General features: G+C 49.5%; 1 protein-coding gene across 3 annotated transcripts in view; it reads left to right on the forward strand.

Annotated features, from left to right (window-relative positions):
• The window catches only part of PHF24 (PHD finger protein 24), a 28,383-nt gene extending 20,080 nt beyond the window's left edge, over nt 1-8,303 (forward strand). Inside the window, exons 4-8 of one of the 3 annotated variants that reach the window (XM_079926391.1) lie at nt 1,537-1,615; nt 1,912-2,117; nt 2,463-2,623; nt 2,943-3,038; nt 3,357-8,303. In XM_079926391.1, the coding sequence (XP_079782517.1) occupies nt 1,537-1,615; nt 1,912-2,117; nt 2,463-2,623; nt 2,943-3,038; nt 3,357-3,453 (639 nt within the window). In that variant the 3' untranslated portion in view covers nt 3,454-8,303. The remainder of the gene's footprint in view (nt 1-1,536; nt 1,616-1,911; nt 2,118-2,462; nt 2,624-2,942; nt 3,039-3,356) is intronic. The other 2 variants (XM_079926392.1, XM_079926393.1) reach the window with 2 other exon arrangements.
• The last annotated feature ends 5,512 nt before the right edge of the window (nt 8,304-13,815 follow it).

Below are 13,815 nucleotides of genomic sequence, written 5' to 3' on the forward strand. Positions count from 1 at the left end.
CCACCATCTAAATACCAATCATTCCCAAATCTGTGGGTCCAGATCTAAATTTCCTGTCTCTTGGACTTATATCCATCTTGATGTCTCACAGGTACTTCAACATGCCCCCACATGAACTCATCTTTTTCCCCAAACCCATTCTCCCTCCCTTCCTTGTCTCTGTGAATAGTAATACTACCACCACCCCACAGTTACCAATCCCAACTCATTTCTCTCCCTCACCCCTCACGTCCAGTGAGTCAGCAGGTCCTATAGACTCTACCTCCTAATCTCTCTCAAATCTCTCCCCTTTTCTTCATTCTCATGTCTTAGTTTAGCCACTTATCTTTTCTTTATTGCAACAATTACTTAACTGCCCTCCATGCCTCCAGACTTTGCCCATCTAATCCATTCTCCACACAGCAGACAAAGAGCTGACTATGACACTCCACACTTAAAAACCCTTCCGTGACTCCCATTTGCCCTCAGAAAAAAAGGCCCAATTTGAGGGGCTCAATAAAGGGCATTTGAAGCACTTCACAGTCAGGCTTCTGCCTACCTCCCCTCCCTTATCTTTTATCCCCTCCCTACCCTCTCCCAAGACACACACACACACACACACACACACACACACTCTCTCTCTCTCTCTCTCTCTCTCTCTCTCTCTCTCTCTCTCTCTCTCTCTCTCTCTCTACATTCCAGCCATACTAAACATCACACAATGTTAAGCACCATTGTGCCAAGCATATACTAGGTGCTCAAAAAGTGTTTACTGAAAGAATGGTTTGAGTTCTTCATGAAATCCAAAAATGAATAGTCATGAAATGTCTGCTCCTGTTCTTTACTGGTACTTTAGAGAGAAAATGATCTACTATAAAGAATATTTGGTAGTTTAAGGACTGTAAGACTGTAAATTAATGCTAACGAATAACACATCAGTGCTCTTTTGGAATTAAAACTTCCCTGGCACCACAAAAAAATTCACTTGGTTTTAGGAAATTTTTCATGATGGCATCTCTTTCAAAACCATTCTGGAGTTAAAGTGATACAACTTTAGGATTAAATAATTTTTAGAAATATGGAAACTGGAGTTAGAATTAAACTTTTTTAACTAAAATACTCTTTGAACACAGCCTAACACAGAAGCCAGATACATAAAATGGATAAAGATGGAGCTGCTCTGGTTGATGGAGCTAGGGATTCAGAACCCTGCCCACTTGCCCCCTTCTCCCTTGCAACAGCTTCCTAAGGCACCTCCAGGGAACCCCTAAGCTATCTCAGAGAATAATTCAAAAACCACTATTTTAGTAAAAGGGACTCAGGGCTGGAGCCAGGATATCTGGGTTCTGGGAAAGATCCTGTCCAGAGCTGGACAGCTCTGAGAAAGTCCTTTCCCCTTTCTGGGGCCTCAGTCTACTTGACTATGAATGAGAGGCTGGGATTAGATGATCCAATAACTGCCTTCCAGCTGGTATACTATTTCCATCCTTCTTGATCCTTGGCCTTTCTTTCTTACTGGCCAACATGGCCACTGACATAGCTCTTCCTCTTTTTCAGAACAACCTCAACTTGCTGCTAACTGAGGAAGAAATGTACAGCCTCACAGAGACCTTTCAGCAGTGTAAAGTTATCCCCGGTAAGGCTGGATGGTACTGCCAATGGAGAGAGCCAGGCAGATTTCTTCTTCATACTTTCTAGGATGAACCATGAAAGGAGTATTCCAGAATTTGTGGGGCAAGGGCATAAATGGGACCGTGTTCGCAAGCTGTTGGCCCACCACTGGCCACAGCCTGAGTTATCCTGGCTATGGAGACAAAGACTGGATGAGAGCTGTGGGTGGTGGGGCTCTGGAGGGTACCCTAGAGGTGAGTGCAGGTACTCCAGAGGCTGCGGAAAGGGTGGGCCTGGCTAGCACGGGGTGCCTCCCCACAGACTGCTCCCTGACGCTGGATGATTTCCTGCGCTACCGCCACCAAACAGCGAAGCGAGGGGACAGTGACAGGGCTCTAAGTGAGGAGCAAGAGGAGCAGGCAGCCCGCCAGTTTGCAGCCCTGGACCCTGAACACCGAGGACACATAGAGTGGCCTGATTTCTTGTCCCATGAGTCCCTCCTACTTCTACAGCAAATACGTCCCCAGGTAAGGGACAGCCGGGGGTAAACGTCTGTGGGGTATTGGGTGAGAGACCAGGGAAACATGCCAGGCAGGTTGGAGGAGCACTGGGTACTCTCTGAGCAGGAACCAGTACCAGGAAAGGGCTCAGGTTCTATCCAGTAACAGGTGATCCAGTGCCTAGGCTGGGGAAACTGCCCAAGGAAGATTGGTTAGTGCTGGACCCCACTGCAAATGTTGGTGTTACCAGAACCGCTCTGGGCTGCTTCAAAGGGAGGGTGCAGAGGTGATGGTGGAGGTAGGATTCTCTGTGGCTTGACAGTTTACAAAATATTTTCACCTCTAGGTCTTAATATATCTCTTCTTCCCCAGAACTCTCTGTTAAGGCTTCTGACAGTCAAGGAGCGGGAGCGAGCCCGGGCCACTTTCCTGGCCCGGGGCAGCGGGAGCACTATCAGTGAGGCAGAGTGCCGCCGTGCCCAGCACTCTTGGTTCTGCAAACGCCCCCCAGATGCTTCTTCCTGCAGTGTCAGGTCTGCTCCCTACCAATCCCTGCCCCCACTCACGTACCCTCCTCCTTTTTCCATGCCAAATGGCCCTTGGTATGAAAGGTACCTACCTCCCTGTTTCTCCTGCCAGTTTCCTCAAACAGCCAGAAGATCCTCCTGTGCATTAGACAGTGGACAGTGACTCCTACTGGCCACGGCATAGAGCAGCCTCTACTCCAAGCTCCATCGCCCCATGTCAGAAAAGCCTGGACAAGCACATCCAGAGCTTTGGGTTCACCAGAATGTGGAAGGGGCCGGGCCTTTCAGTGGCCCGCTCCTAACCACATGTCCTTGTGCCCAACAGCGTCAGCCATGTGGGTCCCATAGCAGACAGCAGCCCAGCCAGCAGCAGCAGCAAGAGTCAGGACAAGGCCCCGCTGCCCACAGAGCCTGAGTCCAGGTGAGTGACACCTCCTCACTGGGCTGTCTACACCCCTGACCCCTACAAACACACAAACACACCCCCACCATCACCCCAAAACAGCAAATGCCCACCCCAGAAACCAGACTTCAAGAGTACACATTTGACCCCAGATCCATAGGGCCAGTGAGCTGGTCTGTCACCCTGGAAGCACAGCCTGCCATCACCATGTCACGCACAAGCCAGGGCTTCCCTGAGTTTTGCCCACCTCAAGCCATGCTGCCACTGGGAGCAGGTCTCATGAGCCTCCAGGCTCAGCAACCGGCCTCACAAACCTGTTCTTTGCTTCCACTCCAGATTTGTGGACTGGCCTACCTTCCTGCAGGAGAATGTCGTCTACATCTTGGCTGCTCGCCCCAACAGTGCAGCCATTCACCTGAAACCCCCAGGATAGCATGGAGCAGAAAAGCTCAGTTTGGGGACAGTGGCGTTCTCTCCCTCCTTTACTTTCTCCCATCCCCCCACCAACCTCTGGTACTGAGACTTATGGGGATGGAGCACTGGCCACATCTCAGTTTGTCACTAAGCTTTATGGCACTGAAATCACCATTCATATCACAACAGAGACAGTAAATGCATTGCCACAGGGAGAAGCCCTGGGAGCTGTGTCAGTATCTGCTCCTGGACCACCCCCTGCCCTCACACCGTAGACTGGACCTGCCACTGCACACGTATATGTGTGCACACACATGCACACATACACACATGCCTAGCTGGCCATGCCTGCAGAGACCTGGTTCTTTTTGGTTGAAGAAGGACCAAAGTTCTTTCGTGAAGCCCTTGATATAAGCGAGGGGGTCTCTACTCAGCCCTTCTATTGGCCAGTTCTGATTCACAATAGATCAGTCTCTGGCCAAGTGATTCTTAATAAGGGGGCATATCAGACTCACATACTCTCCTAGAGATGCTGACAGGTTCCCTCTTCCCACACTGAAAATCCCTTCTGTGGTGAGCCACTGTTCTGGTAGGTGTGTACTATGTCCCTCAGGTGGGATGGGGAAATGGTTGAAAACCACCACTGCACTTATTATTTATTTATTATTTATTTAAATTCAATTCCTGGTGACAGAGAAGGCAACTAGTCTGTGGAGTCCTAATTAGAAAAGGGAAGGCAGCCCCTCCCAGGGACCCAGAATTCTAGGAACCTCTCAGCCAGGTCATTTCAAGTCCAAAAGTCTTTATTTAACAGAACAGTCCAAAACCAAGGTGAGCCATCCTGGCCCCTGTTTTTTAGGTGGGTGCTCATGGCCCAGAGCCCAGGGGCCTGAATGGAACAGGTATGATGGCAAGAGTCTCAGCCCTCTGGGTTAAGTGCTTCACCCAAGTCAGCTACCACAGAGACCCAAAGCCTGCGCTCCAATGAGGACAAGGCCTGGATGGAAGAGGAGAGAAGAAGGCTCATGCTTTTCTATTCTTCCAGCTCAGCTCAACTGCAGACCTAGAAAAGTGTGCCATGGTATGGAGTACAGAGCCAGCCTTTTTCATAGCCCAGGAAAGAGCAACTCCACAGAAGCCCTCAAAAGGGATTCCTTTCAAACCACCTGACAATGAGGATAAGACACTGGAGCTAAGAAGAGGATTTGCATCTCAACTCTCTTGAACAGAGAAAGTCCCAGCAAAGCCTCACAGAAGGAAGAGGTGTTCCCTTCTCCCTGTTACTGAGATATGGCCTGAGCTGCTGCTTTTCCCCATTGCTCACTACATGTCCTTCCCTACCAGCTTAGGGCCTGGCCCTGGCATGGGAAGACTTTGGGGGCAAGGAGAGGCTGCCAGAAGGCCACCAAGCCTGGCCTCCCAGCCCCAGCTGTCCTTCCTAAGTTCTCATTAAATTCCCCAGTCAGTGTATGTTACAGGTAAGCACAGGCCCTGGAGTTCAAGTTTCTGTTTCCAAGCTAATGGCTTAGGTTAGCCAGTTCTGACGACCAAGAGTTATTTGAGAGGGGGTTGGCTCAGTCATGCAGAAGTTAACACAACCCCATTGCTCAAGGCATTTCTATAGAAGCAGCAGCATACAGCTCAGTGCTGCTCAGAAGAAGGCAGGGAGCTGTAACCTGGGGCATGGTAAGAGCACTATATGGTCTCCTCCCTTAGAGTCAGACCTAGAAGCCAGGTAAGAGGCTTCTGAGGTTGGATTATTTAGGACTGAAAGGAAGCATACAGAAGATGAACTGGGTTCATGTGTATGGCTCTGAACATTTCAAAACCCCCAGTTCTTTGTAAATACTCCATAGCCATACTCCTAAGACTAATCAGTAGGAGGGGCCATTATTCAGTCCAGCCAAAAAAAGAAAAAAAAACAAAGAAAGAAAGAGAAAGCATATGACTTTTGGGCCCAAGGACTGCATCCGAAGCAGCCAGCCCTGGGGTTTTGCACTGAGATTAAAGCACATTAAGCACAAGGGCTTTTGCTTACTCTCGGGCAAATCACCTTCTGTGTCAATGGCCTTGCGCTGCTTGATCTCATGGACAGGGCATTTTGAGTAAAAACAAGGTCTGGGCTTCGAGAGCTCGGTAGCTTTTTCTCCTGCCTCGTCATCAATCAAAAGGATTGGCAGTCCATCTTCTTGTTCCCTGATCCTTCACAGACCAAGGCGATGCCTACCTCTCTGGAGCTGCAGCTTCTAGCTTTCTGTGGGTGAGTGGTAAAGACTGGGGGCCACTGGATCAGGCCAGCTGTATCCCAGGGCCTGGCAAAGCAGACCCCAGAGTTCTTCCACAACAGGATCTGGCCCATTTGGGATCACCCTCTCCCTATTCCAGGGCGGCAAGCTTCCTTAATGGGGGTGTGCTGCAAAGGGTCCAGGGGACATTGCCCTCAGCAAAAGACAGAGTGCCCAGTCACAAGAATCCTAGGAAGCAGAAAAGCACACAGAAGTAACCAGCCTCTTCTCCATAGGCATCTAGCTTTTTACCAAAGGAGAGGTTCCATTGCTCCCTCAGTCAAGAGTTGCAGAAGCTCTACCCCAAGCCCCCTTCTGAGATCTCCCTTTGCAGTGTCCTAATCCACGGAGCCCCCCTCCAGTACATATGGAAATGGTCAAACCTGTATAAACCTAGTGAAGCCAATTTCCTTTCCTTTTCAAGCCCTTTCATCATTGTGACTGTCTGAAATTCTGCCAAGTACAGAAATTAGCGACTGACTCTGATAAGAGTATGAGAAAATGTTTCAGTCTTTTCTTCTTGGCTGCCCCAAATTGCAGAGATCAGTTCTTTTCCCAAGCACCACCCGCCCCACCCCCCAGCCAAGGGAGGCTGAGGTTACACAGATGCTCCTTTGAAGACTACTTGCCCTAAGTCTGTTTTTCACCCAGAAGTCCTCTTTTCCATGCTCAGATTTAAAGACAGGGGCATTTGATGACATGACGGAGCTTCAGGGACACAGGGTCAGCTGAGGCAATAGCTGTGGCCATGTAGCCTCTTTAGGTCTGCTCCGTGGCTTCCTCTCCTGAGATCAGCCTTCCCCAATAGATTCAGCCTCTGTGCTTTTGAGCAATGGGCCCCTTTGATCCCAGGGATGGAGCAGTTTCCTTACTCCTAGGTACCGACCCCTTTCAAGAGCTCTTCCTCTGAGGACAGCCACGGCTGAAGCTATGAGCACGTTGCCTCTTTCTGTCCTCAGCCTAAGCAACTGTGGCTGCAGGCCAGACACTGGCCTTTCTGGCCCTGGTGCTCCCTATGGGATGTCACCCTGGCCTTGTTAGAGTGGCCAAATATAGGGGTCCCCCATTCCTATCAACAGTATGGGAAGCACAGAATCAAACCACCTGGGAAGAGGGCACCTCTCTGGGGGGTGGGCTCAGGATTGTGCCTAGGCCTCTAAGCCTCAACCTCAACCACTGCATGTCTCGTGGCTTCAGTAAAGCTGGTGCAAGAAACCATAAAGGCAAGAGGGAAGCTCAGAAGAAGCTGTATGGCAGGGTCACAGGCCAGCCATGACCACCACAGAGCCAAGAGTAACTTTCAGACAGGACTGGTGGCAGGCTCTAGTGATCCTGCAGGCATGTCCCCTTTAAACCAGCAGAGTAAAGGCAGATACATACTTGGAGTTTAAAAGGCAAAACAACATTGATGCCAGAATTTCAGGACATCCAGGCAAGCACCTGTAACCGTAACCCCTTTTTACCCCTCTATTTACAGTGGAATAAAATTGCTGCTTTCTCCATGCCACTTAGTTTGAATTGCCCAGAATCTCTCTGGGCCCTTAGCTAAAGCCCATACAACAGAGTTCTTGATTGGGGGATATTAATGCATCCTACCTGCTCCGACAGCCCACGCTGGAGTGGGGTGGGACTGGGCATTTTCTCTGCTGTTGCTTTTCTGCTGCCACTGCTTTTAGCAACCTTGAAAGGAAAGAAAATGAACAGGTTACAGAATCTTCAATAGACCCCACTAGCACTAAGGAAAAACTTTCTTCCCTCTGGGCCAAATGCCCTGATGACCCAGATCATGGAGAGGGTGTCAGGTCTGCTCAGGCCAGTGACTAAGAAGCCCAGTCACATTCCGGTTTGTATAGCATGGGTTGGCATGACCACAGATAAGAACATCAATGTGTAAGGAACAAGGCCTTTCCATATCCATGGTAAAACGAAGGCCATCAAGCCTAGCCTCCTATAAGAGATGGCCTCCGATCTGTCTCCCCACCAAACACAGGCTTGTGAGAAGGGCTCTGAGAGCACTCAAGTAACAATGGAGGATCCAATGGCCTCTGGTCCCTTATGCCCTTCCTATGTGCTTTTCTGCAGAAGGTAACTTGACAGTAAGCTGAGGGGAACATCCTCAAGCCCTGTCTTCCCATCACTACAGCTGCATGCTCCTCCCCATGGCTCAGCCTTCACTCCAGAAGGAGCTGATGTTCCCAGAGGCTGGGCACAGTGGGAATCATAATAAAAAGATTGTGATGCTATTTTGGCTTCTTGTTTCCTGTTGTTTGGGGCACCTACCAAGTTTCTGTTTGTTTTCCTATCATCGGCCAATTCCTGAGTCTAAAACAGGAGCAGCTGTGGCCTCCAGGGAACCCATAAGATAGGTGGGGGTGGGAGGAGGCAGGGTCTCCACCATGGACACAGAGGAGACGAGGGCACTGAAGAGAAGAGCCAAAGTTTTTGAAGAAATTAAGGAAAAGGTAAGCCCTCCAAGCCTGTCTGCTATGTATTGCCCCCAAACACACACCAAGGGCCAGCTTTAGACATTTTTCCCTTCCCAGTTTCTGCTGAGCTACAAAGTAGGAAAGCTAGTTGGCTGGTTTCTCCGGGTCTTCTGGGCTCTCCTTGGTCTGAGTTTCCTCCCCATCTTTGCAGACTGTTTTAATGTGATATTATAGGGCTGGGTAAACTAAGGTCTGGAGAAGCTTTCAGAGGACCATGAAATCTCCATTCATCCCTTTTGCCTGGTAAGAACAGAGCCAGTACTTGTAGACAGGAAAGCATCTCTAGACTGTGGATCAGAGGCAGATATTCTACCTCAAAACCACAGGAGCCCCAGATACAAATATGGTTAACCCCTGAGGGACCAGAGGCCATTCAGTTGCATGCGTCCACTTACATGCAGATTTTTTTCAATAAATAGGTACAACAGTACCACACAGTCCTCAGTTGGTTGAATCCACAGATGTGGAACCGGGGATACGGAGACCCAGCTATAAAGCTACAAGAGGATTTTTGCAGCGGGTGCATTGGCGCTCCTAATTCCCACATTGTTCAACAGCCAACTGTAATTACTAACATTTTTGAGCACTTACTATGCACTGGGCAATTCTAAGTGCTTTGCATAAACGAATAAATCTTCAAAACAACCCTATGTGATTTGTATTACAGATGAGGAAGTGAGGAACCGAGAGGCTGAGAATTTCTCAAGGTTCCACAGTCACACAGCTAGGAAGCAGGGGAACTAGGTAGTCTGGCTTCAGTGCCCATGCTCTTAACTACTTTATTGTGCTGCCTGTCAGAGTACACCTCAAAGAAAGCTGCTGTGTGGTCCAGCACCTCCTGTTTCCACACCCAGGGAATAGGCATACACAGATAGCCAGACCTGTAGCCCATGTCAGAGGATTTCTTACCACCTGCACAACTCACCCCCTTCACAAAGACTCCCACACCCTTCCTGGAAATTTCCCACGAAGGTCCATCAGGCTCAGAAACACCTTAATAATATCCTACACGTCCCTTTTCCTTATCTCCAGGCTCAGTGAAGCCAAGCATTGGGACAGAGGAAGAGGCATAAAAGCTGGACCTATGTGAACCTTAATGACAAGCAAGGTTTCCCCACCCTCATTCGGGCAGTCCTGACTGGAACTTCAGAGCCTCCCAGGACTGTTCCTGCTACCAACTGCCACTTGTTCCCAGGGTTGGCTGGAACCTCAGTTCCACAAAAACTTCCACCGACCCTGACTTTCCCTAGAGATAAAGAGGAGTGCACTTGAGCCAGAGCAGGGCAGTGGTTGCTAAATTTGCTAAATATGGAGTAATTAGTGTTCTCTCTCCCATCCCACTCATAGGGTTGCTTGGAGTTTGGCCTTGCAAAACTTCAGTTTCCTCATCTGTAAAAATCTGGAAAACAGTTCATTTTGTCTGCTTCCTGAGCTGATAGTTGAGTGAGGACAGAATACGTTTGGTGAGAGGAAAGAGCTTGGTACAGTGTAAGGCATTGAGTGAGCAGCAAGAATTTCTGGCCCCACCTGAAGGCTGTGTGTGTATCATCTTCCACCCACCCACAGTCCCAGGCATAGCCGGGGGAACTTCCATTGGCCTCTGTCCACAGTGCTGAAGTCACAGCCAAGCCAGCTGGGGATCTTCAGTCCCTCTTTTTTTTTTTGGCAATATACTAATTTATCCATATATACATTCATTTTACATTATTACATTTTAATATTCATCAAAAACAAAAACATGGAACCCTTCATGAATTTGCATGTCATCCTTGCGCAGAGGCCACGCTAATCTTCCCTGTAATGTTCCAGTTTTGGTATATGTGCTGCTGAAGTGAGCACTTGAGTCCCTCCTTGTCCCATCTAAGTAAGTATCAAATACAGAGACTTCCAAGCCCAAGGATTGCCCTAAAGCTCAGAAAGTAGTGCCAAAATGTTTTTTATTTCACTAATTTCAAGTATCTTTGTCTTTAAAAAAAATAATAAATAAATAATAACACTCCTTTCAAAATTATAACAGGTACAAAACGGGCAAAATGTGATTTAGCAGGTCAGGGAGAACAGAGGATGCAGTCTTCACCTGGTGTGAGTGAACTACTAAAAAGCTGATGTAACCTGAGGCTACACGGAAAGAAGTTCAGGGTCAGAGGAGGGATGCAGGCTGGCTAGTATGCTGCACCAGCACTCCTGGAAAAACCTAACCAGAGCCAGGCATCATAAAATGAAACCCAGCCAGGGGAACATGGTCTTAGTGGCTGGAATTGATACAAGGCACAGGAAGAACCCGTGAAGGCCTGAGAGGTGTTCACCCTATCAAGGAGCAGACTCAAGGGATGCAGATGGCTGATGTCTGGTAGATGGGACCAATGAAGTCAATGTGACCTCAAGCACAGAGCTAAGATCAAAGGTGGAAGAGAGACAGATTTCTGCTCAATAGGACCAAAAGATAACTGAATACCAGGGAAGGTAGTGAAGCTGTATGAGCATATGACAGAAATGTGGAGTTGGGGGTGAAATGTCTTCCCAGGTGTCCAGTCCTCTTGAGACCTGCGATGCCAGTAAATGGTTAAGCGCTTTCTGGTGCATCCCCAGCCCTGAGGCGGGCTGAGCTGTAGGGAAACCCATGCTTATACAGACCCAAGTGACCCCAAAGCATCAGCATCACTGGGTTGGGAACCTTTTTTTAGTTCAACCTCTTAAACCAACTGCTGTGCTTCCAGCTCTGAGTCCTGACCTGAGAGAAAAGATCCAAGATCCCAATATAGCTATTAATCCCCTTTCCAGGTGGGCTCTGGGAAGCATGCCTTTGGAACCTGATGTTGCACGCCCTCTGCTGGTCATTCCCAGTACTGTTCTCTCACCCCCAAGAAAAAACCCATTTGAACCTTTATGGTACTAGTCAGTGTAGGTTCAGAACAGTCGGGGAGACCCGAGGCAAGTACCAGGGAGTAAGATCACTGGTCAGTGTTCAGTCAACGTACAGGATCATAACTGAATCTGTGGATGGTTCAAGTATCAGTATCAAGATTAGGGCTCATCTGTGTCTAGGAGGAGGGCTTATACTGAGGCTGGGTGTAGGCAACTTTCTGGTCTAGGACTAACACCAAGGTCAGTGTCTCAGGCTGAGGCCAAAGTTAGGGCTCATTGTGGGACTGAACTCTGGGCTCAAGTGTCAGCATGAAGTGTGTATCCAGGTGATATGCTAAGAGTCTGACCACAGGAAGGAGTCAGTCTGCATCCAGAGTAATGGGGTCAATGCAGTATTCCTACACCAGGTGGAAACATCAGGTAGATAATAAGCACCAGCCATTGGAGAACTCAAGCAGAGATATTGCCAGAGAAGAAGTATAAGAGATGGGGGACAGAATAAGCAAGTCACTAATTTCCAAGGACCTCCCGACCTTAAAGATGGAAATAGCCAAGCTAGAGTGCCCCTTTCTTCTCAGAATGTTAATCTCAGTATTCTAGTTCCAGCTTCCTGTTAAAGCCCCCCACTAACCCTAGTACTGCCATATACAAATTATAGGAACAATCTGGGGACAGGAGAGGTCCAAGGACCAGTCCTGTCACTGCAGAAAGCCGGCACTGTGGGGGTAGTCTTCCTTTCCCCCAGGATTCTCTGTGTCTACTGGCAACAAGGCTTGGCAGCCTCCCACACCCAGATCTTAGCAACCCTGGGAGCCCCTGGCAACTGTTGCCATGGTGACAAGACAGGGAACTGAGAACAAGTTGGGGGGGAGCACTTCCTGTGGAGGCTTCAGGATATGTGCAAGATAGGGCTCCCCCTCCCATACACAGTCTGGGAGGGAACATGTGCTCCTGTCTAAACACCTCCTCACTGGCACCCACCCCCGCCCCTGCCCCCGAGTTCTGGTTCCCTCAGGGTGAGGAAATGAGGGACATCTAGGGTTGTGACATCTCCAGAGGGAGGGAGGGTGAGTGGGGGTGTTTGGAACTGACATGATCACAGATGCATGCATACACCGGCAGACATGGTGTCAGCATATCAACAGCCATGAAGCCACACTTCATCCACTCTTTGTCATGTAGACACAGGCCTACTTAGTCATTTAATCACATATGTACAGTAACACAAAATCACATACCTACAGCAAATAACAGAATCAGGCACACTACCGCACAAAAATAATTACCCAGATACACTCACTTACAAATTGCATGATAGATACAACAAGACAAATAATTCCCAGGCTCAAACATTTACAGATGCACTCACATACCGAGATATCTGTGAACATACAGCATAAGTTAACTTTCTTGAGCGCTAAGTACAGGCCGAGCTCAGAACTAAGTGCATTACATGTGTTACCTTAATTAACCCTCTCAACGACCCTATGAGGTACTGCTGTCCCCATTTTACAGAGGAGGAAATGAGGCACCAATGTGGCAAGTAACCTCACAAGGTCAACAGTCTGCCTTCAGAGCCTACATTCTCATACCCTATGCCACACCCTGAGGCACCCCTTGTTCCTCTCACACCTTCCTGATACCCAGGGCAATGGGACACAGGACAGCAACTGAAAACTCAGCAAACAACGGAATCTGTGCCACCAATACCTGAAGGCACAGCCCTGCACCCTTAAAGGTCTAAGCCTACACTTCAGCATTAGCGGGGACCAGGTAAAGGCCGGTGACTAAACGCTGCCTCCGTGTTGGCACAGGCAAGGCTGGAGGAGGTAAAATAGACAAACCTGGCATAGGAAGAAGCAGAGCCGCCCACAGCCCAGGCCCCCATGAATCTGGAGGTGGGGGAGTGAGAGCCCTCAGATATAAGGAGCCAGTACCATTCCTGGGCCCCCTCACCCTCCCTTTCCCATCTCCATGTCACACTATTCCATTCCCTCATCACCCCACCTCCCCTCCCTTCCTCATTTCTTCTCACCTCATCTCTCTGTCCCATCCTTTTGCTACTCATCCCATCTCCCCTCCCTCCCCTCCCTATCCCCCTCACCCCATCTCCTCTCCCTCCACTCCCTTACCCCATCTTCCCTCTCTCCTCTCCCCCTCTCCCTCCCCTCACCACCCCTCCCCTCCCCATCTCCCTTACCCCATCTTCCCTCCCTCCTCTCCTTATCCCCATCACCCTGCCTCCTCTTACCACATTTCCTTTCCTTGCCTCACACCTCACACCCCTTTATACCTGGGATCCCCATCGTGATAACTAGAAAGAAGGCATATAGTGGAGAATAGGCAGACGTAACCTCAGGATCCCTAGACTGCTCTCCTGTTCTGCTCTGTGGCCTAGGTATTGATGCTCTCCAAGCCTGTTTCCAGCTCTGTCTAGTTTGCATGACCTCATGGGTGTCCATACATTGCCTCAGGGAAACTGCAAGGAAAGAGAAGTGAGAGCTTCTGCTCTGGCCCTTCCTTTGTCCTCAAAACCCCCAAGAACTCCTTCCCCCTCTTCACCCCTGGATTACCCCCTCCCTACCCCCGCTCCCTCTAGCACAGATGGGCCTGGGAGACAGTGACGTGGGCGCCAGGCACCGTGTCTGCTCAAGCGTCGGCTTCCGCTGGCAACCGCCTACGCAGCCCTGCCTGCTCTGAACATCGGGGACACTGGGGCTGAGAATTAATGGGGGTGGGGGCGGG

This window comes from Stenella coeruleoalba, assembly GCF_951394435.1.
Source record: "Stenella coeruleoalba genome assembly, chromosome: 7".
Lineage (NCBI taxonomy): Eukaryota > Metazoa > Chordata > Mammalia > Artiodactyla > Delphinidae > Stenella > Stenella coeruleoalba.